The sequence below is a fragment of the Alternaria postmessia genome (genome assembly GCF_024291825.1).
Source record: "Alternaria postmessia strain BMP 2775 chromosome Unknown scaffold_74, whole genome shotgun sequence".
Lineage (NCBI taxonomy): Eukaryota > Fungi > Ascomycota > Dothideomycetes > Pleosporales > Pleosporaceae > Alternaria > Alternaria postmessia.
In genome coordinates, this window is record NW_026260147.1 from 1 (window position 1) to 27792 (window position 27792).

Sequence of the window (27792 nt, forward strand, 5' to 3'; positions counted from 1 at the left end):
CAGTCTCAGTTCGCGATTCTAAAAAATGTCTTGGCAGTCAATCAGGTCAGTTCACTACCTCCAGACTGACAGTTTGAACCGCAAAGATGAACTGACAACTGACTGATTGACTGATAGCAACTCTGCCGCTGAGAAGCTGGTCGGTCTTGCGGATGTGACCCCTACTGCGTGGCATGGGTGTGAACTTGCGGAAGTGTGCAAAGACGATGTTGTTGGCGTCTGGGGCTGTGGCGCAATTGGTCTCTCGATCCAACGTTTGTCCAAGCTTCGTGGAGCCCGAAAGGTCTACGCTGTCGACAAAGACGTCAACCGACTCAAGATTGCAGAATCTTTTGGCATGATCCCCGTCAATGTCAATGAGCACTCGGATCCGGCGGACTACATTCTTTCCATTGAACCGCATGGCCTGGACCGCGGTATTGAAGCAAGTGGCTTCAGGAGCACGAACTCGGTCGTCCATAACACCATGAGGAAGCTAGGTATTGAGGGCGATAGCTCAGATACTGTGAGCGCTGTGATCAAGGCGACGCGCAAGGGTGGAAACATCGCTTTGATTGGCGACTTCTTCTACTCGACCAACAATTTTCCGATTGGAATGATGATGGAAAAGGCAATTACCGTACGCGGTGGGCAGCTATACGCCGAGAAGGTAAGATACCTGTTCCTATGAGTGATACCTTGCTGACCGTTGATCCGAACCCTGTAGTATTTCCCACTCCTTCTAGACTTCGTTGTTAAAGGCCAATACGACCCCTCGTTCGTGTTCACGCACAAGGATAAGTTGGAGAATATCTCGGAGGCTTATGACAAGTTCTTCAATCATGAAGTACCAGGAGGGCTAAAGGTATGCATTTCGACTCCCTTTGGCCGATCCCAGGAGGGTTAGATATGGGGGCTATGATGGAGAAACTCTCGAGAAGAGGGTCCGATTTACAAGGATGTAGGGTGGTACAGCCCAAGTAGAAGGTGTTCGTCTAAGTTGCAATCGAATTTATTTCTGGATAGTCGTTGCCAATACATTGTGCGTCGTTGGTGGTGTTGCACAGCCTGGTGTCTTGATGTCGCTGTGAAAGACTTGCTGTCGCAGTCAGCACCTGCCGCCCGAGCGACTTTGCGTCATTGGATTAGCGGGGCACTGACAAGAGTAGCTTCTAATCTCTCCAACCTCTTCCACTTCTTTTCCTTCTCCATCTACTCAACACCAACATCGCCGGTTTCGCATCCCATCGTTCAGCCGCGTGTGTGCCCAATACGACGTTATGATGTTTTCAGCCCCCATTGCAAGCCACCGGCATGCCATACACGGCAATAGCAGGCGAAAATCGAACGCCCTGCGACTGAAGCGGCACAGCGCCATATTTTTAGATCAAGCCGCTCGCAATCGTTGACCATCCGGTCTGTGTGATAGCATCGTAGTTTGCAAGGCCAGATTGTACACGGCTATATGACCTCTGTGCCTCCACAGCTACCACGGGACTCCTCATCACCATATTCCTGACGCCAAACCTCATCAGTCTTCGTACTCAACCTCGAGTTACGCGAGCCGATCAACACAAGGCTGAGCGGCTCGTAACGCCCCGCAACGCCAGCGCGCCTCCAAGGCAAGGCGAGCTTGTTTCCACGACGTCTACTGGATTCGGCCGGACTGCAGCGCGCAAATTGCCTCGGAAGGGAATTCCTGCCTGAATACTTCTGGGGAGGCCCCCACGAGCGCATGTTAGTGTGATGGAACCAGGCTGACCGGTGCGACGCACAGGCTGCAAGGTACTGTCAGCCGTGTGCAACATCCTGTATGATTTGGTGACTTATCGCGTTTCTTGTGGTTTCTGCTTCTCCTCTGGCCTTGTTTCCTTTCACCTTGCAATTGCTACGAACTACGAATATTGAAGTACACCCTACAAACGTCAGCGCACGCGGCGCATACACCATTGAACATGCGTTCACCAGATGTAGAGGAAGTCCCGCCTGCCCTCCAGATTGGCTCTCCTACAAGCACGAGAAGACCGTCTGATATTACAGTCCCTTCTGCTTTGCGCGTTGGTTCTCCAACGAGTGGTGCCCCACCATCTCATGCTCGTCCACCACTACGGCGTAAGAACACGTCCGGCGCCTCGGACAGGCTCTCGCAACTCTTCCCGTCTCGTCCTTCCTCGATCGCCTCGATCGCCTCGGTCGCATCTCCCAGCAGCTCCCCTGCGTCAAGACGACAATCGTTTCCCTCGCCTCTGCTGCCAACCTCAGAGCCCTCGTATCGTATACCCCGCGCCCCGGCGCCACCGTCTTTTGCCCAAGAAACGTCATACAGCCCTGTCGCAAGTTTCTTCACTCAAGATCGCGCATCACCATCGTTGGGTAAGAGCGATAGTAGGACGAAGCGTGTCCTCAATCGAATCGCATCGCTACGAAGAGGAAGCCCGCTTAGTGGATACTACAACCGGCTAGATGATGAGGAATCACAGCCAAATAGGAGAAGACTCAAGGAGGTCGAGGAGGCAGATGAAGCAGTCGGATACGACCTGACTTCGCTCGGCGGTCTGCCTATGAAGGCATTTGAGTCACAATCGAGGGAGCAAGGCACACGTACAGCGCGAGAAGGCGATCACAATATTGACGAAGCTGGGCATGCCGCAGAGTATGAAAGACTTGAAGCGCAATTAGGAGCTGGCATGACTTCGGTACTCCACAATCCATTCACCCACACTCCAGCTGGACCAGTACCAGGCGACTTTCCGGGCCACCGAAGAATACTGTCGAAGGCAGATGTAGCAGATGAGCAGGCGAAGAAGGCACAGGACAAGGCCACGAAGACTGGCCAAGTGGTTGCTGTCGCTACGGATGTTCCAGTCGACATCAGCGAATTCGCAGGAGTTGCTCGTGATTTTGACTCCATGAGTAGCTTAACGGCTGAAGCTGGGCTCATCAGAAGCGACGCGCAAACCAGCTACTTCTTTCCAGAAGGTGACTCTCTCGTACAACTGTTCATCCACAGAAATTAACATAAAAACAGATCCCCAAATGCCTACATGGCGCCCTCTTACTATGAGCTCATGGTGGATCTCCATTCTCGTCATCCTCGCACTTGCGCTTGCTGGTGTACAAGAATACTTGTGCCAGAAGTCTCTGAAGAGTGTAGAAGGTGACGAAAAAGGTGGCTTGAAAAAGTTTGAGAAGGTAAACGATCTGACTGTCACTGAATATTTCACGTGGCAGTATGCGCCTATCATCATCTCAGTCTTCTATGGAGTCCTTTGGCAGATGTCAGATTTCGAAGTCAAACGTCTAGAGCCATTCTATCAACTATCCAAGAAGACCGGTGCAACCGCAGGCGAGTCTTTGAACATGGACTACCTGACTTTCCTGAGTTTCCTGGTACCGTTGAGGGCACTCCATCACAGACAATACGCCGTCATCTTCAGCTCCCTGGGTACGTTGGTTGCTAGTAGCCTTGTACCTGTATTGCAATCCTCCTCCCTCACTATGTGGCCACCAGAAGACCAACGCAAGGATGTCAAATGGAGGTCTATCCGTGTCGAACCGGCTTGGTCTAGAGCACTGTCGGCATCTCTTCTGATCGTTGCTGGGTGTGGTTGCGCACTGATATACGCAATGCAACGGAAGAGCGGCTTGCAGTCAGATCCTAAGGGAATTGCAGGCATCGCAGCCATGGCTACCAAAAGTCATATTCTTGCGGATTTCAAGGGACTTGACCAGGCATCTTCGAACCAGATACACAAGCAGCTTCGCCAACGAAGATACATCCTGCACAAAAGCTCACTTTGGCAAGGCGAGTACATTACGAAGAGCAAGGAAAAAGTCCACGACCAAAATTCCGATCCCAGACCGCTCATGCTTCGCCTCCGTTCTGGTTTTCCATTCGTCGGCTTTCTCATCGTGTTCACCATAGCGGTACCAGTCTTTACCTTCGTCGAGAAAGCAAGCTTAGTCACACAGAAACTTCCCTGGATAATGACAACACTAGCGACTATTATTCGCATACTCTGGAATACGATGAACAGCGACGTTCGCATGCTGCAGCCTTTCTATCTCCTCTCGCTTCGACATGCTCCAGCCAAGACTCTTACACTTGACTATGCCGGCACAAATCCGCTATGGTTGCCCTTCGAAGCTTTCTTGAATGGACACTACCTTGTCATGCTCGTCGCCTTCGGATCCATATTTGCTGAAATCCTGACCGTTTGTGTAACTTCAATCAGCGTGGATGGCAAAAAGTTTATTCCTGGATTTGGAGGCAAGGACAGTGTCGAAAAGTCAGATGAAGCGAATGATCGCTACAACACAGACCAAACTTTTCGCAGTTTCTGGTCGAGCTTCACCCTCACTATGCTCATCCTGCTCTACCTCATCGCCATCGCCATCCTTACCTACGCAAAGCGCAGTCGGAAGTTCATGCCGCGTCAAATCGGGACAATGGCGTCTGTCCTTGCTTTCATCCACCAGTCCAAGATGCTGCTTAGCTTCATCGAGACGGAGAAGATGACATCCAGCCAGATGACAAAACATCTGGAAAAGACTGGAAAGACATACGCGCTGGGCTGGTTCCGAGGGAGGGATGGGGACGACCACTTGGGTATTGATGAGGAGGAGATTAGTAGTGCATATGTTTACGGCAAGGATTGGACGGAAGGACGTTTGAGGCCAGGGAGAGACCTGAGTTGGGACCAATATTAGATGTTTCTCGTACATAGACGCAAGGAAATGCATTTGTGTCAACTTGGAAGATGCGCATTCAATTACTGACGCTAACCTGCTCCCTGTATTCACAATCCCTGGCGCCTAGACGCCATTATGCTGGTATAATCATTCCATCTGACGCGTATGTGCCGCGTCATGGCTCCCTGCGTCATGTACCCCGGAATTCTGTTCTTCCGCTTTGATGCCCAATCCCCATCGCATATGAATCTTGTCCCTCTACCCACAACCAAAGCATCCGTCCATCTCATCCTCAGTTCTGCCCATCCCCGACATTACTGACCAGCCAATCCATACCCTCCTGCACACCTCTCCCATCCACAGCACTACACGCGACGATACTCCAATTCCGATCTTTCAGCTCCCCCAGTTTGAGCGCCTCGCTGATCTCGCCTGCGCCTTTCGCGCCCGGTTGATCTTGCTTGTTGGCAAAGACGAGGAGCGCAGCGTCGCGGAGTTCTTCTTCGTTGAGCATGGCGCGGAGTTCTTCGCTTGCGGTGGTCAGACGTTCGATATCGGTGCTGTCGATGACGAATATTACAGCGGCGGTGTTGGCGTAGTAGCAGCGCCAGTAAGGGCGGATCGAGGTTTGGCCTCCGAGGTCCTGAAATGGGTGTTAGAAGGGAGGAACAGTTGGTAGGTGGGAGGAAGTGGGCTTACCCAGACGTTGAAATTGAGGTTCTTGTATGTTACTGATTCGACGTTGAAGCCTATTGTTGGTATCGTTGTGACTACTTCTCCGATCTGGGGTGGCTGTTAGTTGTCTGCGTTCATGCCTCAAACTCCAAGATATATGTCTTGACGGCTCCTCCACCATAATGCGGGATGTCGCGTACCTTTAATCTGTATAGCAACGTCGTCTTTCCAGCGTTATCCTGCATTCGTAGTCAGCACTGTGCATGCATGTTGTGGTATTTGATGCTCGTACCAGCCCCAGAATCAATATCCGTATCTCCTTCTTCGCCCATATCAGCTTTGTGAACGTCGATAAGTAGCCGCCCATTTTGTCTCCCTGTGTCTCTCCGCCGCTTCTAAGGTCCGTCTGTATGCGGCGTTGACCGCTGGTTCAATCGTTCCGCCGAAAGGGACGCGTTCGAAAGGGTTGGAAATGCGAGTGATTTCGTGGAGGCGTCGTCCGATTAATGCAAGTAAGTCTGTGAGAGTTGGACGTATGCTGATTTGTGGCTTGTTGGTGTTTCACTGTTGCTGTCTGGCCATAAAGTTAGGTGGTCTGGTGCAAACAGTGCAAACACCGAGGTCATCGGCGGCGCGGCACGTTTTGCCGATGTTCCGCCGGTTGTACTGCACCTATGTACCATGGTTGAACATGGCGACTTTCTAATTTCATATATCACGCTTCGTCTTTCGCAAGCTGAAGCTTAAATTTCATTTCGAAAAACTGATTGTATATCTCTAAGAACCCAACACACTACACAATGTTGCGACGCGATTGTACGCGTGCTCAAGCTGCGATCATGTGCTGCGATACCGGACCACCTGTACTGAATCTCGGACGCTCCGTTTTGATACGTATTCGAGTAGACGGATTCATATTAGCCTGATGCCTGGATTCTCCATATACTGGTAACTGGAGCTCCGTGGAAGACATATTCCGACTAACGTCCAATTCGTGCAAGCCTACCTAGGTACCTCAAGGCCAAAGAGATACAACTCAAAGAGATGGATGACAAGAGAGAGAATCTGATTGGCCGTGCGTCCCACTTATCCTACCAAAAGACCAGCAACATCTTCAGCTAAGAGTCTGCGAAGTTGGGACGCAAGTAAACGGGAGACTATATCAACAAGTTCAGAGTGGGCGGTCTCTGTGTGAAGTCTAGGAGGGAACATGAGGGACGAAATTCTCAGCATCATCGTTCGATACATGCACGGATGATCTCTTGTTGTGGGATCATGTACTCGAAGTTGTCCGATAAACGAGACCACAGGATGCCTCGCGCCATAAACGACCATCACTTCCAAGGTTTCCCTTGCCCACAATCTTTCTTCCAAACTTCACTTCACCAATGTACGCTGGTCGATAAACTGGAATTTCAACGTAACGTTGCGCTGCTTTCTGGTCAAGCACGTGAGTTAGTTGTCAGCTTGTCGTTGCTGTTTGGTCGCGGAGCCCCATATCGCGTTCATTACTACAGTCTCCATCACCTTGAGTCACAATGTGCCATGGTTTGGAGCCGTTCCACGCATTGTAGACTATCATAGGGTCTGGTACTGTTTTTTCTGAACTGCGACCAGCTTATATGAGGTGAAAGCAATATGTGAGACTTGGGAGTGGTGAAAACCAAAGTCGATTCGTACATCAACTGTGGTAACTTGCTCAGCCACACGATAGTGATCATTTGCTCTTCTACCATATTCTTGCAACAGCAAGCAGTATAAAAGCCAACTCATCTGCTCGTCTCTTCTAATCATGCCAAACCACTCTCTGCCCATCATCAAGAAATCCAAAGACGTACATTTCTAAGTTTTCCTCCTGAAACACAACACATCCGCGACACACAACCACAAGATGTCTTGTCAACTACTCAAACTCGCACGTGCCCAGTCGCCCGAAAAGCTCATCAAAATGGCTTTCGAAATTCTTCCTGAGCGCACTTTACAAGCTGTCTTCGGCACATTACACCCAAAACAACATCGCATCTTGAAGCAACAGCATCGCCGCAAAGTATCTATGCACTGTCTAGCAGACACACTATACTACCACCAGGGCGCCCAACTCTCTCGCCTCGGACGCTGGAACGACATGACGATACTGCAAATGCAGCATGAACTCGCCAAAAGGGGCAAGCTCGAGGAGGGCGAAGCGACAACCCTAAGCGAATGGAAATTGAGACTCCGCCTGGTCTGCCTCGTGACAGCAGAGAAGGAGGCATGGAGAAAGGCTGCAAGTGCAAGGCTCGAGAAGCGGACCGAGAACGAGAAAGCATGGGCAGCTCAATTAGCGGCATATGATGAGATCGACAAGGATCTGTCAGAGGGCGCTTTGGTGGAAACGGAGCAACATGCGATCTGCTGAGCTCGGGATAGGGCGGTCGCAACGGTTGCGAGGAGGCTTACGGTACTCTGAGCTATCTGATTGCGAGAAGGGTCACGGTACTCTGAACCATCTGATTGCGAGCAAGCTTACGGTACTCTAAAGCATCCGAATGCGCACGTTAGGAAATCTTCTGTTGACACTGTCGAGTTGTTCAATCATTAACGTATAATACCACTAGTCTACTGTGTCTCTTGTTAACAGTATATATCTCCAAACTCCGAGTTGTCTCTTTGATGCAAAACTCACTGGTGATCCGGTCTTTCCCAACATCGTGAAGATACACTTTTCCCCTTTCCTCACTAGCTGTGCAGTCCACTTTCCCTACCGACCCTTTCACTTTCACGGCCAGAATACAGAAAACAACACCACGTGCGCAACAAAGCTTGAACGAGAGCTTCTCGTGACGAACTAGGCTGATTTCGCCTTTCGCGTCTGCTTTACCTACCGCACACTGTGAACCAACTTACTCAATCACTCCCAGATTCCTGTCCCGCGGTTACAACAACCACATCTTTAACCGAAAGTTACCACAACAAGTCCTTCCATCAGACAACCTTTGAGTCTTGATTACACCTTCCTATATCATTTCTGCACATTCACATCACAAAATGGACTTCCTCTCTATCATCGCCGAGGCCAAGGGCGAGAAAGCCCCCGTCAAGAAGGCTACTCTCAAGTTCAAGACAGCGCCTGCGCCAAAGCACAAGACTGCGAAGGCTACATCAACTGCGTCACTGGCGTCCAAAGGCGCAAAGGGCTCTCCTACCAAACACTCCTCTCCTGTCGCCAACGCGCTCACCCCTTGTTCGCCGAAGCCTGCGCGAAAGCGAGAGACTGTGAGGCGTACATCGACTGCGTCACCAGCGTTTAGAGTCGAGAAGCGCACTGTTGCCAAACACTCCACCCCTATCGCCAAAGCACTCAGCCGTCGTCTGCCGACTCCTGTGCAGAGTAGCCCTGGTCCAGAGGAAGCTGCACCGCGTCGTCCCCTGCCCAAACCAGCTACTATCGTTCGTGATGCCAACCACTCTGCGAAGTCCGTTGATGACACCATCGCTGAGTTGTTAGCTCCACATCCCCTGGCTGTCAAACAAGCTGCTGAGCGTGACGCTCGTGAGGAGGCTGCTCAACAACTGGCTCGCCAGGAGCGTCGTCAAGCACCTCGTCGTCGCCAGCCTGCTGTGTTGAAGGTTGATGAACAAAAGACTTCTCGCCGTCAACAGCAACAAGTTCTCGAGCCTTCCAAGCCTTTTGCGCCCAAAGAAGAGAGGCGACCAAGGCGACAGAGCAAGGCCTCGTACGAGAACATGAGCCAACGTGATCTCCTGAACGAGGCGCAGTTCCGTACGCTCGAGCTGGATTTCGACGAAAAGAAGTACCTCGTCGAAGTACTGGTAATCGATGACAAGGCGTACTTCGAATTGATGGAGATGCTTGGCGATCCTCTTGAAGCTGTGGAGTTCGCCCTGGGCGAAGTCAAGCAGCACAACAAGGAGATGAGACAGGAGCGAGCAGCAGCAGCGAAAGCGGCAGCAGAGAGGACCAAACGCGAACGAAGAGAAGCTCTTAAAGTACAACAGCAAGCTAAGCGCGAGGTTCAGGAGAAGAAGCGACAAGAAGAACGTGAGAAGACTGGCAAACTGGCTCCCAAGAGGAAGAAAGTTGAGGAGAAGGTCAAGGAGGAGAAACACACTGTTGAGGCCCCAAAGCAAGAGCGGAAGCGGAAGCGAAAGATCAGCCAGGGTGCTGACGACTCTGGTTACTTCAGCAAGTCCTCATCCCCTCCTGAAACCGGCAAGAAAGACGATGAGGCTTCACTCAAAGGCAACAAGCGTGCACGCTCCAACGACAACGACGACGACGAAGACAAGACGCCTACCAAGAAGGCTAAGTCCTCGAAACCTCCCCAACCTCCCCAACCTCCCGTGACGTCTTGCACGATCAAGCCCAAGCGCAAACCAGCAGCCCTTCCACGAGCGATGCAGGCTGGCGCCAACAAGACATCATCAGGGAAAGACAAAGATGTTGAGATGAGCGATCAGGTTGACTCAGATGTCGTTGTACCTGCAAAGCCAGTGAAGAAGACGACCAAGAAGACGGCGCGGGTTGATGCACGTAACACAGACCCTCCGCAGGTAAGCAAGCGGCGCACACGTAGCACTTGCGTTGTGGAGAATGAGGAGGACGAGGGCATGGAGGACAGCGACGAGGATGCTGAAGATGACGACGCCTTCGTTGTGGATGACGGCTATAAGTCTACGCGCAAGTCTAGGCCTAAAGCTAAAGAGGTGCAAAAGTTCTTTTCTGGGATGCGATAGATGTGTTGTTTTGATGCTGTCTCCTCCGAGAAATTGTCGTCTTGAGACGCCGATGGGTTGGTTGTCACTCACGTTTGGATTGGTTGTACGGGTTGGGCGTGCGTGGTGTCTTCATGGGATTGTTTTCGATCTCTTTGGATATCTCTTTTGTTTGTTATGATACCCTATTGCGACATTTCGCAGTAGATGCTGTAGTCTAGAGCGCCATTGCGCATAGTAGTCAATCAAATATAGTGAGAAACAATGCTACTAGCGAGTATCAGCTCTGTTGTGATCTGAGGTTGCGCTACTGCTGTGCTCGCCGGGATCTACTAGATGGCTTTGAGTGAGGTACTCACAAAGGAGAATCTTGCGAGACTCACGATCAGTGCAGGTAAAGGACTTAAGGCTCTTCATTGCCACCGTTGCGTTACGCTATTGGAAGCACGCATGTCTCTCTTGCGTCTCCTAATCTCTTCTAACCACGCTGCGTTGGGTCTGATCGATCGACGCGGCATTGATTGTCAGAAATCAGGCAACGGAGTCCTATACGAATAGCACTCGCTGCAAACTCGCTCTACATCTGCCGCGGTGGTTCAGGCCTGAATGGTGTACGCCTTCCATGCAACACGCTTGCGCTGGCAAGCGGCGGACACGACAAACCAAAGACCCAAGCGGTGACATCTGCACTTCAGACTCAACAGTGCTGTCAGAGGATAAGACGAGAAGTAGTAGATGTAAGGTCCGAAACGAAATGTAGCTCTGCTAAAACGTCACAGAAACCGGGAAGGGAGATGAAATTAGGGCCTGTTCTAGTAGTGGTTGCGCGTCAGATGGCGGACCTCGGCACTTCTCAACAAACTCGCGCTAAGGTTGAAAGTAGATTGCATGCTGTACCTTCCTGCGTCGACAGATCCCCCGCCTGATCTCATCCTCACTTCCAGCACCACAATCTCAAGTCGACTAGCCAACGGTCGTCGGTCCGTTTTTCGTATGATGAATGTAATCTCTTCTTCAAGTATTCCTACATTACTGATTAGGGACGTTCCCATCATCGCACCTGATATATTGGGTCCCAATCATCCGAATACCATCCTTTGCAGGTGTATACACAGACCCAGCGACCACTCCTCGGTTGTTGTCAATTGCGCCATTGAAAGTAGTGGTCAAGTGCACTCCATGGTCCTGCTAAAGTCAGGTTTCACGGTCTCCAATACCAAAGAGTCTGCTCACCTGGTCACCGGTCTTTGCCGGTATCTCGTGCATGGCTTTGATCCACTGACTTAACTTCTCGGATATACTTCGGAACCCGCTCCTCTCTTCATCCGCGAACTTGCACATGTCGACGTGATTTGCTTCAATCGACTGCCCGTCGATACCTGGGAGGACTGCCGACTTCTTGGGAACTATGAGGAACCTTTTGCCCAAGATCTTCAACGACAAAGCCTCGAAGAAGCATTCGACTTCGACGGGAGCCCCAGAGCGGTCACGAGCTTTCAGGAACTTCAGGAAGGCTTCGTTGATACTGACGAGCTTCGCAGATCGCTCCTCAAGATCCTTGACATCTTCCTTCTTCGTATCGCTGAAGCAGTCCACGACTCTCAACGCCGTTCTTCCCCATTCCGCTTTGCTCGAGCCCTCGAATGGCGTCCCGAGAAACACCACTCCACCAGTATGGTTCACGAGCGAGACGGCTGCTTCGTCTGCGCCATGCTGTCTTGATAACGCGTTGGCGACTACTAGTCCTCCAAGACTATGTGCGATGAATATGATTGGCCGATCCGTCTGCACTGTGGCGTCAGCTTGTGCTTCCTTCTCAGATAGACGATAGATTTCTTACGCTCTCAGTGCGATCCCGGAGACCAATCAGGCTTTGAAACAGCGCTGTGGAATGATTATCGATGGTGGTACCCACGGGTATGTTCTTGGGCCCATAGAACGGATAGAAGTGCGCGAAAGCTGAATTGTATCCAAAGGAAAGTATTCTCGCTTCCGGACATATTTGAGGTAGGTGATCTTTCGGCCAGAATACTTTTTCAGGAGTTCCTGGTGCATAGGTCCAAGTGTTGATTCGGTTTCCACCCAGCCCGTGGACGAAAACAATGCTAGCTTTATCAATCATTTGCAGAAAGACGTAGGGCTTGGACTTACTCGACGGTTGCTTTCTTGGGCTCCGATGGCTCAAAAATCACAGCTCCCAGTCCATTATCGTCAGCCATTGTACAAGATTCTAACGAAAGTGATTTATGAAGAAAACAGAACAAAGTCGGTTCTCACATCTGCTTCGCATTTGAGCTGAGTCCGCTCAAGTAGTCCCTCATGCACCTAAACTCAGCTCAAAGCCTAAAACCTTATTACCGGAGTTCGAGACCCCGGCCGCGCCCGCTTACTTCAGCCCCAGTGCGCCAAGCTGAACCGGAAAGCAGTGCCTCTCAGGCTGTGTGACCTATCCTCACGAATCATGTTCATTCAGTCTATCAGTGCGCAAACTAAAAAAACACAGGTGTATACCGATTGCGCCCAGTTCTCCGCACCAAAGATCAGCCCTCCCCAATAGATTTTTGGGGGCCAACCTGGAGTCAACCTCAGCCTATGGGTACTGGCAACGAGGGCTCGATGCCTATCCCAAACATCGGTAAAGCATCACGACACCGGCTGGTATTAATCGAAAATTAACAGTAGTATTGGGTCTCAAATCCATACGATGGTCCGAAATCAGCCTTTGTTTTTGCCATTTTGTCCGTCTTCAGGACCTTGAGATACCTCTCCACTTCCAACGTGGCGCGGTCTAGGTCGCAGGGATCCATGGGCGACCAGCCTACCTACTGGTCGACCGAGGACGAATCTCCCTCTGGTACAGTCCACTCAATGCGCCTCCACAACACACCAGAGCTCTAACAATAGAGCGGTTGCTGAGATGCAGTATTGGCTACATGGAAGGTAGCCGCTAACGATATCGGAAAGTATGAAGTAGGTGGCTTTACTTGAGATTGTCCAAATGACCTTCGACTCCCTCATGAAGGTTGTATGATTGTAACGTTTCGCTAGGCACTGTACTTCTTTTCATTTCCATTCTTTTCCTTTTCTTCTGAACAACACAACATAATTGATTCTCTACTCAGAGATTAGCTGTCTTCGTTTCGAGTACGGATACTTTTCTTCCTACGTCTGTCGGGCAATCGGCTCTACAACACACCTCAAAACCTAAACCACTATGTCAAACATGAACCAAACGGCTAGCCTTGGCTCTGTGACGGATAACCAGGGTATAGCGATGGGTATCCTTTCGCTAACCGGCGAGAATTCGAATGCGACGATTATTGGTTCGACTCCCTTTGAATCTTAGTGTGAACTACACTGATCCATAGCAGCCAACCAGACAAACCAGACATTTCATCAACGTATGAACAAAACGTCTAGATACCAACGCATTGTCTAATCAGGAATAGATACCGAGAGAAAGAGAACCTCAACCTTACCTACCGACCGGGATGAGATGCTGAATTGGCTGTCTCCTCTGAACTACTCGAGTGCGCAAGATGACCATGCCAGTCGCGCTCGCAAAGGCGCAGGTAATTGGTTGCTCGAATCGCAATCCTACGATGAGTGGGAGAATGGCGATGTCGAAAAGCTCTGGTGTGTCGGAAAACGTACGTGCCGCATATCTTTCAATCCAGTTGATCAAGCAGCTAACTAAGATCGTAGCTGGGGCGGGGAAAACAATCATGGCGTACGTAAACACTGTCATGCTTACATCTTGGTCTCTCTGTCGTTCCAAGCCTGACTAAAAGCACAGGTCAATTGTAATCCAGCGACTGGAAAATCTTCGACAGAGTTTCAAAGATGCTCTGAATATAAGGATAGTTTTCCTTTACCTCAACTACAAACGACAGACTCCCCTGGTACAGCTCCTAGGCAGCGTTGCAAAACAGTTGGTCGGAGACGAAGTTCCTACACCGAAGCCTTTGAAGGATTTGTGGGAGAAGAACGTCAGAAGAGGGAATAAAAGTTCGGCACTACCTCTAGACCAGCTGGATACGCTACTTGCAGAGTTGGCAAAAGAAAAGAAAGTTTTCATCATTGTGGACGCCTTGGACGAACTGACGACGGACCGACAAAAGCTTGTAAATCATCTTTCTCGGGTTCATCAGCATGTCAAATTGCTGTTCACATCCCGACTAATCGAGGGCCTTGAAGATCTTTCCAAAGGATTTAGTCGGGTGGTAATAGAAGCCCATCAAGAAGACGTTCATGGCTATATTGACGACGTCATTGGCAACAGCGCGCGGCTAGCAAAATTCATGAGATACGACCGTAGGCTTGAGCCAGATATCAAACATGAAGTTACCAAAAGGTCAGATGGAAGGTGAGTAAGCCATTTTCCATGTATATATGCGTAAATTTCTTTTCTCAAGAATACCAAGAATGACTTGTTTAGTTTTCTATTAGCACGCCTTCATCTCGAACGACTGTCGAGTCAAATAACACTGGATGCGGTTCGTGAGAACTTGAAAAAGCTTCCGATAGAGATCAACGAGACGTACGATGAGATCATGGAGCGAATCGAGAAAGAAGGGGAAGAGAAGAGAAGTATGGCGAAGACAATCTTGTCGTGGGTCGTGTTTGCGCGCCGACCTTTGTCGGTAAAAGAGATCAAGCACGCATTGGCTGTACGCGCCAAAGATGAAACATTGAACCATGGACGTATGCCTCTGACAGAAGACATCACAGCGTTCTGTTGTGGGCTCGTGGTCCTCGAAGCCAAGAAGAAGATTGTGAGGCTGGTCCACTACACAGCTCAAGGCTACTTCAATGACGCCACAAAAGCGAGGTTGTTTCCTCATTTCGAGCTCCATATCGCGCTCGTTTGCTCCACATATCTTTGTATGAAATCACTGGAGCAACCAGACGATAGCGAACGGCAAATATCGTTCGCAGTGGACCTGTATCCTGATTCCGATGAGTTCATAAGCGACGACAGTGATTCGGATGGCGTCGGATTCAGCCCCAACGTAGATCAGCATCCAAACTTTCTGGTTGGAGTTGGTAGACCTGCTCAAGGTCTGACTTTCTCTAAAAAGCTTCTCCACTATCCACTTCTCAGTTATGCTGGGGAGTTTCTCGGCGAGCATTTTCGGAAAGCCCAGAAGATCCAGAGAGGCAACTCAGAAAATCAGGATATTTCGGCACAGTTCGAGGAAGTCCTGCGACGAGTAAAGCAACTAATCACGGAGCGCTTCAAGCGGAACTTTTATTGCCGTTTGTTGGATGAAATGAATATCTACTTCCGGAGAACCCCTCTTGACTTTCTCACTGAATCAGAAGAGACGGAAGAATATTCCTGGAGCGATTCCGACGATGAAGATAACAGCTCCTTGAACCAGTTTGTCGAGAGACTGTTCAAAGTGACCGAAGACCTGGAGAGCGATAGTATGGAGCAATCTGCAGAGCCAGCTTTTACAACTACCGACACAGATCCTTGGGAAACCCCGCCCTATAGAAGAATGAGTTCTCATTCAACAGAGGCTTCAAGCTATCCTCCATTTGGCGACCGACCCGCAGAGACGCCGTGGCCATCTTACACCAGCTACGTTAATTATTCGCCACTACACCTAGCCGCCTTTGTTGGCTCTCCGGAAGTGATTGAACACATCATGTCTCTTGATGAGAGGCCAGGAGTTGATGAGTTGGACTTTTTCCAACAATCTCCACTCATGGTGGCTCTGAAAAAGGGCTATACAGATGTCATATCAGTACTTCTCAAGTACGGCGCAACCGTAGACCTTGGGAACCCATTCGGTCATGCATTTCTGCTATACGCAGCTCAGCAAAGCGACTTTGGCATCGTCGAGACGATTCTTACCAGTGCCGTGGACGATAGCAACCCTCCAATTGCGACTCAGGGCTCGTCATTGCCGTGGTATTGCCAGAGCGCCCAAGACTGGATCTCGGATCTGCTCTTTGGATCTAGTAGGAGGTCGTCAACGGTATCAGATGTTGACAGTCAAGAGCTAGACCCTGAAAGTTCTCACACACCGAAGCTTACCGCAGTTTCGCCAAGTCTCATTCAACTTCTTTTGGAAGTATTTCACTGCAATGTAATCAATCTTTCCGGCGCTCTGGAAGCTTGCGATGATTCCACACCCCTCAGAGATCGATTTTTCGAAACCGCCTTCTTCCTTGCCATCGAAAGAAAAGCTTCGGATGTGGTAAATGTCTTACTACAACAAGAAGGTATCAACGTTAACATGCGCGATTACCTCGATCAAACCCCCTTGCATCGAGCCGCCTCACGCAATTCAATTTCCATCGTAACCTCGCTCCTGGATAACGAAGCCAAAGTAGATCTACGCGATATGAACAAAGAAACCGCTTGGTCAGCCAATGCATATACAGGTCAAGGCAAAGAAGCCAGTAGGTTAAATACCTTGTTATAAGATGATTCAATTAAGCTAATTCATGATTCCGAAAGTCCTCGATCTGCTTCGAGAAAAGGGAGCAAACCCTAACGTCAGAGGTATCTGGGGCGTGTCCAGACTCTATAATGCGGCGGCTTGCGGCAATGCTGAGGATGTAAAATTCCTCCTGGAATGCGGAGTGGATCCTTCTCTTAAGACTGATTTTGGTTGGGCGCCTCTCCATTGGGCAGCGCACAATGGCAATCTCGACTGCGTGCATCTGCTGATGGACAAAGGAGCCGATTTGAACACCATTTCGGACCAAGGTACAACGCCTCTTGATCAAGCGCGGATTGGATGCAAAGATAACATAGCTTCTATTCTTGAACGTGCTGGAGCGAAGACCGCATCCCAAGTCTACGAAGAGAGGCGACCAACGATTGAGACATCTACAGGTAGGCAGCTACTTTCCTTCGAAGAATTTGCTATCTATTGTGCTATTCAAAGGTAGGGGCTACGGTCTGCATGACCAACAAGAAGATAGTATTACAGAATAAAACAAATCTCTGTGTGATTCTGACCAACAGCACACCCTTGATTGCCTTGCTGTACCGGGTTGAAATGGTTGAACAGGGAAGATGGCAGGTTGACTAGGGTGGTGTTGTGGGGGTTATAGAAAAGGGGGCGAGGCAGATACAGAAGCAAGTTGGTCGGACTATCAGCTGCTGATGAGTTGGTGAGGTACGTCATACGTTGTCCGTGGTTCAACGATCGCAAGCAGGATTCGCAATGAGAGCGCTCTGCAAGGGAGAAGCCGCTAATGCATCCCGAATTCCATTTATAACAGATAGTCTCCGTTCATGCAGCTGCAGTACGCCTGAGAGTAACTGTGCCGCTTGTCATGGCTACGAATCCTACTGTTTCACAAATCTTACCTCATTGGCTTGGCGCAAATGCCACAGATATCAGCTTGTTGGTTTCTGGCCAAGACTTGTCGCCCGAGCATCCTTGCTCGCTCCGAGGTAGCACAGTCTGCGCATGAGTAGGCGTACATAAATGCGCAATCTGGTCATCTTACTCATCGATACGCATCCTGCTTCCATTCTCACGATGTACACTGAACACGACCACTTCGATCGGCCAGCCTCCACAGTTTCACATCATTCTGCTGAAGCTGAACTCAACTTTATTACACATCTGGACTCACGGCCTTTGTCCACAAGTAGTAATCGAAGCGGCCGCACTACTCGCAACACGTTGCCGGTAACTTCACAAACGACTGATGTTGATGGTTATCAATCCTTGACACTGACTACGGAAGACTCCGAGCCGTGTGGAGATTCCGAACATCAGAAGCTGACCGAGCACATCGATCGCACATCAGGCGTACGTGGCCGGGCACAATTTTCTCTGAGGACGTTCCGCTATCTGGTGCATACATGGCAATGGGAGCTATATGTCTGGTCACTCGGTACAGCCGGCATCATAGCAATCGTCGCTCTCCTTATATGCTTCAATGGAGTTCAGCAGAGATATTGGAACTCAAAGATCCAAATTAATGCATTCATAGCTGCACTCTCCCAGCTGTCGCAGTCTGCGCTCATCGTACCTGTTTCCTCCTCTATTGGACAATCAAAATGGACGTGGTTGCGAAAAGATCGCAAGGCTATCGACATTGATAGGTTCGACGCGGCCAGCCGTGGTCCAGACGGTGCCTTCAGGCTCCTCTGGCATCTGAGACTACGTCCGCATCTGGTATCTTTTGGAGCACTACTTGTAATATTGATGCTAGCATTTTCATCATTTGCGCAGCAGTCGGTAGCCATCAATACGCAGCGGATCAAGGTACCCAAAGACAGCTCAACTCATCTCAAACGTGCTGGACAAGCTACATATCATTCTTTGCGAGCGTTTGGTTCAGAGAAAGAGGCATTTCGCGGTCCATATGACGCTGATGAAAGTGTTGCCATGGTACAGGCCCTCCTATCGGATCATATAGACGCAGACAACGTTACCGGCGAATGTCTTACAGATTTTTGTTCCTGGAAGCCTTATACCACCATGTCAATATGCGCAACGACGGAAGATATCTCTGATACCCTACTTTCGATGATGGCTCATCACAACGGGAGTATCTTCCTTCCAAACCTGCTGGACCAGGGTCTCGCTGAGATTTCTGCTGTCCTACCCAACACGTCCTTATTTACACATATTGAAAGCTTGCTCTACTACCAGTTCCCAGATTACGAAGGCGATATGAACATGGTACCCTTCTCTAACCTTTCAATATTATTTTATGATCCTTGCAAGGCTGCAAACAGTGGCATGGAAGGTTTCGCCAGACTTCACCACCTTGAAAACTGGACTGCGATCAGAGCTGCGTTTCGTCCTTGTGCTCAAGTATTCACATCCACTTACGAAAAGTACTGGCGTACAGAAATCGAAACCCCCAATAGCGAGTTGCATTGGTACGCTTACTTTGAGCACGGCTCGTTTGAACGATCGAGCGATACTATCTACTGCACAACGCCTCATTCGACTGGAGAAGAGACGTGTATCAGACATTCGCTACTTTCATCCGTTGCGCGATCAATCCTCATGACATATAACGTGTCTGCGACTATTCGACAGGGTGAATTGGGTTTCGAAGATGCAAAGGAAGAATTCGAAAGTCAAAGAACGTGGAAAAGTATCATACTAGACGACATCCGAAAGGACAGTCACGACGGACCACCTGCGTGCAACGAAGAAGCTTTCACCACGTTCAATAATAGAATACAAAGCATAGCAGCTAGTGTAAGCATGGAACTCAGAAACAACGAGAACGGCTCAGCTTCCATTGTGAATGGTACAGCCTGGATCACAGGTACGTAACTCGTTCGCCATCACCCTAGCTGTTTGACTAACGCATCTTTTATTCAAAAGAGCCTGTTATCGAGGTAAACTTCCTTTGGCTCTTGATGCCTATTATGCTATATGTTAGCATCACTGCGTTCTTTTTTGCTACCATCCTAAGGACCATCGACGCGCCACCTTGGAAATCGTCGAGCCTTGCGCTTCTACAATGCGGAAACCCCGACAACAAAATGGCCGGCACGAAACAATTCAAGGCTTTTGCCAAGTCGACGAAAGTTCGTTTGGATGACAACGGAGAGACATGGCATCTTGTGGACTCCCAGCAAGATAGCGTCGGTAAACAAGAAATCGCTCCACAAGAGTGAGTCTTGAGATATATGACAGACCATCGAGCCGCCGCATCCTACATGTCCGCCCTACACAGCCGTCCCTGCTGGGTCGGTAGACCTCTCGTTCCCTCAACAACCCACTTTTCGCTACCCACACCTGTGACCGCATAGAATAATCCCCAAGGATCTCTTTCCTTCTTAATGCTCAGTAACCTGTCGTAGTTGGCGCCGTACAAACTATCCTGGAAGTTTGGCTCCGCAACATCCGCCTCATTCATATACGCGCCACTGAGTGGCGTCACATCTCTCAACTTCTGTACATACGAGTTGAGACGAGCATGCGACGACTTCGCGATCTCATCTGAGAGATCAGCCCCATATTGTCTGGTATCCCAACCTGTCATGTGCATGACTGCGTTGCGCAAGTGCGGCGATATCGCGGAACTAGAGCCAGGATAGCCGGCTGTTTCGTGCGTTGGTGCGTAGTCGACGGAATGGAAGCTGTATCCGCCTTCTTCCACATATAAGCGGATCGCGGTCATGGTAGCGTTGAACGACTGGGATGTCGGGTCTTCGAAGTTGGAGCGGGGGACAAGGCGAGATACGAGGCGGCTGTTCTGTATTCCACCACTTGGCGGCGCGGAGCCGAAATCAGCATATGTGTTCCAGAATTTTGGTTCGGGGTTGACTAGAGGGATGCCAATGTCGTTGAGATCCTGGATTAGCGGCGCCATAAGCTCCTTCATCTCTTTCACTGTGACGCCTGGTTTCGTAATCTGACTAGAGAGTGTAAAGGCGCCGCCTGTTGTGGTTATGTAGTTCGACATGATACCTTTAGCGTCATTGATACGTAAGTTATGCGAGAAGTATATCCCCATACCCTTCCAAAAGGTATCTTTGGACACTCGAACGGTGGTTTTGTCGTTGCCAGAAACGGCGCCAGTCTGGAAAGTGAAGTCGCTTCGTGCAATCGTTGTGGGTGGATACGCTTTGACAATTACAGATGTTACGATGCCGAAGTTGCCTCGGAGTGTACGTCAGTCACTGCAGCTAGTCACGACAGTACTCGAAAACGTACCAGGTCCACCACCCCGAATAGCAAAGAACAGGTCCGAGTTCTCCGTCGGATCCGCATGCACAAACCTGCCATCTGCTGTGACAACCTCCAAAGCAAGGACCTGATCAGCCATCAAACCATACTTCGAGGTGATGTACGAGAACCCTCCACCTTGCATGTAACCACCATACGCCCCAACCGTCGAAGATCCGGGAGCTAGCAGTGTGATACAAGCTCCTCCCATGTAGCTGAAGACCTCGTGCTGTTCCAGTGCCGCACCAACTCGAGCAGCTTGGCCACTGTACTGACCGACTTTATAGGTGGGCAAGTACTCGAACGCCTTCATGCGATGCACCCAGACTTGGAGTGCGCCGCCTCCAGTATTTCGGCCGAGGAAGTCATGGCCAGTATTTCTGAATCGTTCAGCTTGAGTTTGAGATTATAGTGGACAAGGCTCACTTGATCGTCAACCGAATGTTGTTATTGCGCGCAAAGTTCACAGCCATTTGTACATCCTTGGTCGTGGTGACATTGACTACGTATGCAGGGAAGCTCAACAACTTGCACTCGGACTGAGAAGGCGCAGCGCTGGATGTAGGAACAGAACATGGGTTATCGAGCGTCCATGACAGGAATGGTATCAGTGGGTCTTCTTTGCTAAGTTAAGAAGTTAGCGATCAGTGCAGAGTAGTGTCAACCCGGACATACAAGAAGAGAGCATCAGACTGTCGTCGCTTGACATTTGCGCACTTTGTCGCATCTTTGTATTCGCCTTGGTAGCACGCTGCAGCTGGAGGGATACCCTTGAGTAACGTGCCGCCGAGACTGACATTGAGGGCACTCCACTGTGTTGATGACGGCCAACCGTCGTAGCCTGGGTAGTTTTTGCAGGAGGGTATACTGGCTCCTGTTGCTTCGCCGAAAGCAAGATCGGGGTTGCCCGCCACGTCCGATTCTTCCAACTGTATGCTTTCGTATAGGAAATTGTATGCAAAGGCGGCTTGTGCCAGAAGAAGGATCGAGGAGAGCGAGAAGCTAGAAACCATCATGGGAAGCGCAGATGCGAAATCGGTACGAGAAAGACGATGTAGCTCACAGAAAAGAGCTTACTTTCTCGGAAGCTGTCACAACAGCATCTTATACGGGTATCCTGTGGCCATATTGGCAAACCCTCCACCATTGTACTACTTGTAGATGCCCCACAAACATTCAAGCTGATCACGGCCAGAACTATGAAGCAATACAGGCAACATATGCCAATTTTCTTTGCCCGTCTTCTGCATACGATGCCACCTGTTCGTCTTCTCTTTCTGGTTATCAGATGCAGTAACTTAATATCGGGCACGCGGTCATCACGCAGCCACAAGGATTTACCCGGGTGTCTCCCGCTGTACGTCTCGTGTTCTCGATGCAGGGTGAATATCAAGAAGGTCGGCGTGCGTTCGTGGCGTTCGTGATCTTACATTGGTACCGGCATCATGGTAAACGGTCGAGGCTAATGGCTGCGAGACTGCATCTCAAGCATGTTCATTGGCTACTACAAGCGAGATAGATTGCGCATCGAATGTAGACTCACGATAAGAAACTTGAGCGCATGAGAGCTGACTTGGAGGTCTCCCCACATAGGGCGTCAGGGTGGCCGTATGATCAAAACGCCTTTTCGGTCGCAGGACACGAGTTTATGCGGAGCACGAGGGGTTATAACTCCAGTATATCGATTAGTGTGGTGTGTGCATATTCTGTAGGGGCAATCATGTCGAGCATGGCCAAGAGATGGGAGCAGTGCACGCAGATGTTGGAGGCTTCATGGAATTGCCCCTGACCTAATTAGGCTAGCGCATCCAGTAAGCACCCACTTGTTTCTATCTCGGAATAATCGTTCGCTGTCCTAAACGCCGGAAAGCCTTCTCGCACATTTGTTTTAACAGGAGGAATGAAAACATCGATGTGCTCATGATCGGAAAACGTTCATTGTCTTTTGAACTTTATCAAAGCTCATCGCGGAGGTAGAGCATCCTCCGCTGAAGCATGCACATTGGTCTACTAGGAGCCTCAAACCTCGCTAACATCATTAAAGTCTTGCCTACTCTTTCCCTGCCTTGTTCTCGAGCTCGGTGGCGTCCTCCATGTACTTTACCGAGTGCTTCCGCTGTTCCTCCTTCATTCCCGCTTCGACATCTTGGAGGCGCTGCTCGGCTGACACATCTCCGAAGAGAATGTCGATCTCTTCGAGAGTCTTTCCCTTAGTTTCCTTGATGAAGAACGTTGCGAAAATGCCCATGGAAAGACAAAAGATACCGAACATAAGGAAGGTTTTCCAGCCGATGTCTGATGTACGAAGTTAGTGTATGTCTCACATAGAGTCCGTACGGGCACACTCACGATTGATAGCCTCTGGGGTGATCTTCGTAATCACGAAGTTGAAGAGCCACTGAGTCGCAGATCCCATTCCGACACCGTAGGATCGAAGCCGCGTTGGGAAGATTTCTGACAAGTATACCCATGGAACGGGGCCCCAAGAAGCCGAGTATCCGATAACATAAAGGTAAATCATGGCCACCATGGCAATGGAGGGTGATGATACGGAGTCAGCGTCTGGGTTTGGCGGGTAGGTGGCGAGAACAGCTCCAATAATGAACATCATGGCCGCCATCCATGCCGCACCACCCATGAGTGAGTATTTGCGCCCAATGAAATCGATTCCGAAGATCAAGAAGATACCCGTTGTGATCACCTTGACGGTTCCGTAGATACCGGTTGCGAAGAGCGAGGCATTGGACTTGGAGACACCGATAGTCTGGAAGATTTGGGGCGCATAATAACCTAGCAAATTGTTAGACCAAGGTATTCGACATTCGATGGCGTTCTGTTCTTACCGATCGAGTTTGTTCCGCTAAACTGCTGCCAGAACATGAGCACAAAAGCAGTGATAAAACGGTATCGGTTACCAGGAAGAAGGCATTCTTTCCTGTCAAGATGGAGATACGAAGTCAGTGTATGTCTCGCATGCACTCTTCACAGCCACAACTTACCATGTAATGCCTTCCGTCATGTTGAGCTCCTCCTCTACAGCCGCACGAATCTCTGCCAGTTCCTGCAGAAGTTCGGGGCTGTCGTGTTGTTCGCAGCGAATGAATGCGAGTGACTCCGCAGCTTCTTCTTGCCGACCCTTCGACATCAACCATCGAGGAGATTCCTTGAGGAAGAAAAGCCCAATCAACATGAAACCACCTGGAATCAGTTGGATCGATACCGGGACTCTCCACTGCTTCGTTGAGACGGGCATATGGAGTGCGACTCCATAATCAAGCCAGTATGCGAAGGTACTGCCAATCACCAGGAATTCTTGGAAAAGACCGGCGATACGTCCTCGAAGAGCTGGAGGTGCATTTTCTGCGACGAACACGGGAGTGATGGATGACATTCCTCCAATACCGAGACCAGCGATAACGCGTCCTGCGTAGATCATGCCGATCTCATGGTGGGCGGCAGTCTGGATCGCGGCACCGATAAGGAAAACGAGGGAGAAACCCATGAGAGATAGCCGTCGACCGAACCGTTCGTTGAACCAGGCAGCCGCGATGGCTCCAAAGAAGCAACCGGCGGTGAGGAGCGAAACGACATTCGATGACACCGACGCGTTCTTTGAGTCGGAGAATCCAGATGAGTCTGTAGGCAGTCCGAAATCTTCCTTGAAAGCCTTGAGCGCGAGAACGCTACCCATCACTCCAGTGTCATAACCTACGTTGTTGTCAGCTCTTGTCAAAGGAAACGGGTAATTTGTGCTTACCGAACAGCAGCGAGCCCATGTAGGCAACGCTAGTCAGCAGATAGACCCTGCGGTTTTTGAAGAATTTGGACACCATCTTGGCTATGTCGTCGCAGCTCGGCAGGGTGACTGGCGTACCTTTGGTGAGGGTGAAGCAGGCTTTTGAATAGAAACATCAAATGCCTAGGGTGGCACCATCGGCAACACAGTCCCCCGGCATTGCGTCGTTATCATCTGGTGGAGGAACCTGCCCGACCCCAGACTCCACCTTTGGGAATAGGCCGCCTCCACAGACCCGATTATATTTTCTTCCACCAGTCATCCGTAGTTTTCGGATGATACTAGGCTTTGTTCACGAGATAGAGGCCAACATACCGACGAGCGACGACCGTCGTGAGTTTCGCGATAGTTTTCGTGGTGTTTCTTCTGCGCGCACAACAACGCCATGCGGCTCAAACTGCAAAGACAAGCCTCCCAAGCCATGTTTACGAGGCCGCCCCAATGCTTGGTGCTGCATGTGTTGAGTCTAGTGCGTTTGTCTGAATGGTGGCATTTCTCAAGCGTCGGCGGAAAAATGAGCTCCACATGAATCTCGAACGCTAAGCTTGCCAGCGATGGTAGTGCCCGCATGCAAAGACCCTTCCCCAACCACCAACGCACTGACATATACTGCCTCTATGCAAGGCGCCCAAAACCTTGGAAGCATCATGAAATAAAACGATCTGAGTCGTGCGGAAGTACGGCCAGGAGCCGTTGCATCCGGCCCGCTGCACATTGGCAATCCGCCACAAACGCGATGCTAACGTCATGACAGGCTTTAACAGCTCCGTGCGTCATGCAATGGTAACAAGACGGGGCATACATAAGTCCGCGCCTTCCAAGGTTGGAAGAGATGGCATATTGACCGCCTCCAACAACATGCCATGGCGGACCCGTTACTGCTTGTGTCGAAGTCGGCCTCATGCGCAATAGCCATCATACGTAGATGTGCTGAGGCCATTTGGGACTATTGTTGTACCAACCTGCATAAAAAGCGACACTCGTCTCACTTGTGTCTACCATCAGTGATGATAACGTTAGCGCTGGCCAAAAAATGATACCAGTCTCCTGATATGGTGTGCGTGCTATGTGGTGTAAATATGGAACTGCGTCTAGCCGTTGAGATTTCGTTGAGTCGAGGTTGCAGGCGTTTGGTGAGCATGGCATATATGGCTGGCAGGCATTGGATGAGTGTGAGCACCACTGAGCGGCCCCTGGCGCCATTCAGCGATCGCGTAGGCACCATGGGCACCATGGGCACCATGGGCGGCATTGGGCGAATATCGCCATCATCAACGCTCAAAGCCAAACCTTCCTGATTGGGAAATCACACCCCACGGGTGTTTATCATCAACCACTCATTCTTCCTTCTGGTGTCGCCGGGGACGCTGGGGACAAGATTGCAGACATCCTTGACGGATGATAACTATCTCGACCTTTTGGTGCTTACAATACAATTGCCTTGAAGTGCTGCTACCGCTGACCTTCAGGTATGCATCGATCTGCGAAACTATTATACAGCTCGCAGCACAAACATCATTGGTAGGCGCCTAGGTTGCCAACTACAACTTTGCTGGCTGTTGCATCACCCTCAAATCGTCCCGACTGATCTCCGCTGTACTCTTCTTCCCGAGATTCGCCAATGAGTTGTCTGTATCAGCGAGCATACAGTTGAGTACGTGCTTAACACCTTCCTCGCCTCCCATCGCAAGGCCATATGCATACGGACGTCCAACCAAGACAGCTTTTGCCCCCAAGGCGAGGGCTTTGAGAACATCTGACCCAGTTCGGATACCAGAGTCGAATAGCACAGTCAAGCCCGAGCTTTTGATCTTGTCATCAGCACCAATATCCGCCAACGCGTCTAGCGATGCAATCGCTCCGTCAAGCTGTCGTCCTCCATGGTTAGAGACAATGATGCCATCCATTCCGTGCTCAACAGCTCGATGCGCATCCTCCACGGTCTGAATGCCCTTCAACACAATAGGCCCATCCCAATACTTCCTAAGAATCTTCAAATCGTTCCAATCGCGGTAATTCCCAGACGCTACCAGATCTGTGAACAACATGGCCTTCTTAATGATGCTGGCATGGCTCAGGACCTTCGCCGCTCCTCCGATGCTCCCCAGTCTTTTCAGAATCTGCCAGATCTCCGACACCTTCTCGCTGATGCTACGAGTATCTGCAGCTTGCATCTCCTCGTACATGCGATTGAAGACAGGGTCTGAGAAGCCGATCTGACAGCCCTGGCCCCAAATGAAGGGGATGTATGATTCATCGAGATCATTTGGTCGCCAGCCTATCATGAACGTGTCGAGAGTCACAACTAGCACCTGGAAGCCGCTTGCCTTTGCGCGGCTAAGCAAGCTCGCCGTAAGCTCCTCAGCTTGCGGCTTAGGCCAATAGAGTTGGTACCACCGGTCGCCATCTCCGTTGGCCTGGGCGACTTGCTCGATGCTTCGAGTAGCAGCCGTTGAAAGGATCATAGGTACCTTCACAGCAGCACAAGCTCTTGCGGTTGCTTCTTCGGCGTCATGATGAAGAATCTCTTGTACACCAATTGGTGCCACAAGCAATGGACTTTTGTACTTTCGTCCAAAGATCTCAACAGACATGTCGCGTCGAGTAGCCTTCACCAGCATCCATGGACGTAGTCGGTATCTCTCGAAAGCTGACACGTTTGCTGTATATGTTGATTCGCTGCTTGCAGAGCCGTTGACATAAAGGAAATTTGGTTCAGGAACCGCAGCTCGAGCAGCTGCTTCCCATTGTGCAGGTTTCGTTGAGTATTTGGGCTTTCGAAGACTGGCATATATTTCGCGTTGATAGCTGACGTAGGAGTCTGGATCTGGTTCGTAGTAGGTTGTTTCCTCGGTCTTTGCAAGTGGTTTTGTCTCGGACATGATGATGGAACTCAGAGGTGTTCTTCGCAGGAAGGACAGTTGTGTCTTGTATAGATACTCGCGGAACCTGATGATCTCTCGAGCGTTCCTATCGTGTTTGTTGATGTTCCTGGAACGCGAAACAAGCGTGATGCGGAGGACGCCCGGAGATGTGGGGAACGATCGACATGCCGAGGTTCAGCATCCCTGGTCAGATTACTCGCACAATCGCTCCTCCCCCAGCTCGCGGAGGATACAACTAAACAAATCAATCATCAGATGAAGTGTAGAATCTAGACCGGGTGATGCTACAATGAGAGTGTGTGTAACTTTTTATGGAGAGATGTACCGCGGACATCGCATCGGCAAAATCGGTCTGTTCGGCAATCTCGCTGTTACT

At 50.3% G+C, this 27792-nt stretch overlaps 10 protein-coding genes across 10 annotated transcripts; 5 read left to right on the forward strand and 5 right to left on the reverse strand.

Annotated features, from left to right (window-relative positions):
* Nucleotides 1–117: 117 nt before the first annotated feature.
* Nucleotides 118–886, forward strand: J4E82_008726 (uncharacterized protein; the record flags this gene model as incomplete). Its single annotated transcript, XM_051734957.1, has 2 exons — nucleotides 118–649; nucleotides 707–886. Coding segments are annotated over 2 exons (712 nt in total), but the record flags the coding sequence as incomplete, so codon positions are not given.
* A 1048-nt stretch (nucleotides 887–1934) lies between these two features.
* On the forward strand, nucleotides 1935–4689 carry J4E82_008727 (uncharacterized protein; the record flags this gene model as incomplete). Its single annotated transcript, XM_051734958.1, has 2 exons — nucleotides 1935–2958; nucleotides 3008–4689. 2 exons carry the CDS (start codon nucleotides 1935–1937, stop codon nucleotides 4687–4689), a joined length of 2706 nt encoding a protein of 901 aa, XP_051585234.1.
* A 274-nt stretch (nucleotides 4690–4963) lies between these two features.
* On the reverse strand, nucleotides 4964–5713 carry ARL1 (Arf GTPase arl1; the record flags this gene model as incomplete). The annotated part of the gene is made up of 4 exons (XM_051734959.1): nucleotides 4964–5314; nucleotides 5371–5454; nucleotides 5547–5585; nucleotides 5639–5713. 4 exons carry the CDS (start codon nucleotides 5711–5713, stop codon nucleotides 4964–4966), a joined length of 549 nt encoding a protein of 182 aa, XP_051585235.1.
* Nucleotides 5714–7237: 1524 nt separating this feature from the next.
* J4E82_008729 (uncharacterized protein) lies at nucleotides 7238–7744 on the forward strand (the record flags this gene model as incomplete). The annotated part of the gene is made up of 1 exon (XM_051734960.1): nucleotides 7238–7744. The coding sequence occupies one exon, from the start codon at nucleotides 7238–7240 to the stop codon at nucleotides 7742–7744; it is 507 nt and encodes a 168-aa protein (XP_051585236.1).
* A 629-nt stretch (nucleotides 7745–8373) lies between these two features.
* J4E82_008730 (uncharacterized protein) lies at nucleotides 8374–10083 on the forward strand (the record flags this gene model as incomplete). The annotated part of the gene is made up of 1 exon (XM_051734961.1): nucleotides 8374–10083. The coding sequence occupies one exon, from the start codon at nucleotides 8374–8376 to the stop codon at nucleotides 10081–10083; it is 1710 nt and encodes a 569-aa protein (XP_051585237.1).
* A 1008-nt stretch (nucleotides 10084–11091) lies between these two features.
* On the reverse strand, nucleotides 11092–12281 carry J4E82_008731 (uncharacterized protein; the record flags this gene model as incomplete). The annotated part of the gene is made up of 4 exons (XM_051734962.1): nucleotides 11092–11247; nucleotides 11296–11847; nucleotides 11903–12167; nucleotides 12214–12281. 4 exons carry the CDS (start codon nucleotides 12279–12281, stop codon nucleotides 11092–11094), a joined length of 1041 nt encoding a protein of 346 aa, XP_051585238.1.
* A 1277-nt stretch (nucleotides 12282–13558) lies between these two features.
* J4E82_008732 (uncharacterized protein) lies at nucleotides 13559–16499 on the forward strand (the record flags this gene model as incomplete). The annotated part of the gene is made up of 4 exons (XM_051734963.1): nucleotides 13559–13712; nucleotides 13768–13792; nucleotides 13859–14428; nucleotides 14501–16499. The coding sequence occupies 4 exons, from the start codon at nucleotides 13559–13561 to the stop codon at nucleotides 16497–16499; spliced, it is 2748 nt and encodes a 915-aa protein (XP_051585239.1).
* Nucleotides 16500–19719: 3220 nt separating this feature from the next.
* Nucleotides 19720–21751, reverse strand: J4E82_008733 (uncharacterized protein; the record flags this gene model as incomplete). Its single annotated transcript, XM_051734964.1, has 4 exons — nucleotides 19720–20669; nucleotides 20724–21115; nucleotides 21162–21359; nucleotides 21411–21751. The coding sequence occupies 4 exons, from the start codon at nucleotides 21749–21751 to the stop codon at nucleotides 19720–19722; spliced, it is 1881 nt and encodes a 626-aa protein (XP_051585240.1).
* Nucleotides 21752–22785: 1034 nt separating this feature from the next.
* Nucleotides 22786–24568, reverse strand: J4E82_008734 (uncharacterized protein; the record flags this gene model as incomplete). The annotated part of the gene is made up of 5 exons (XM_051734965.1): nucleotides 22786–23030; nucleotides 23085–23525; nucleotides 23579–23670; nucleotides 23735–24443; nucleotides 24493–24568. The coding sequence occupies 5 exons, from the start codon at nucleotides 24566–24568 to the stop codon at nucleotides 22786–22788; spliced, it is 1563 nt and encodes a 520-aa protein (XP_051585241.1).
* A 1504-nt stretch (nucleotides 24569–26072) lies between these two features.
* On the reverse strand, nucleotides 26073–27750 carry J4E82_008735 (uncharacterized protein; the record flags this gene model as incomplete). The annotated part of the gene is made up of 2 exons (XM_051734966.1): nucleotides 26073–27488; nucleotides 27742–27750. The coding sequence occupies 2 exons, from the start codon at nucleotides 27748–27750 to the stop codon at nucleotides 26073–26075; spliced, it is 1425 nt and encodes a 474-aa protein (XP_051585242.1).
* Between the last annotated feature and the right edge of the window lie 42 nt (nucleotides 27751–27792).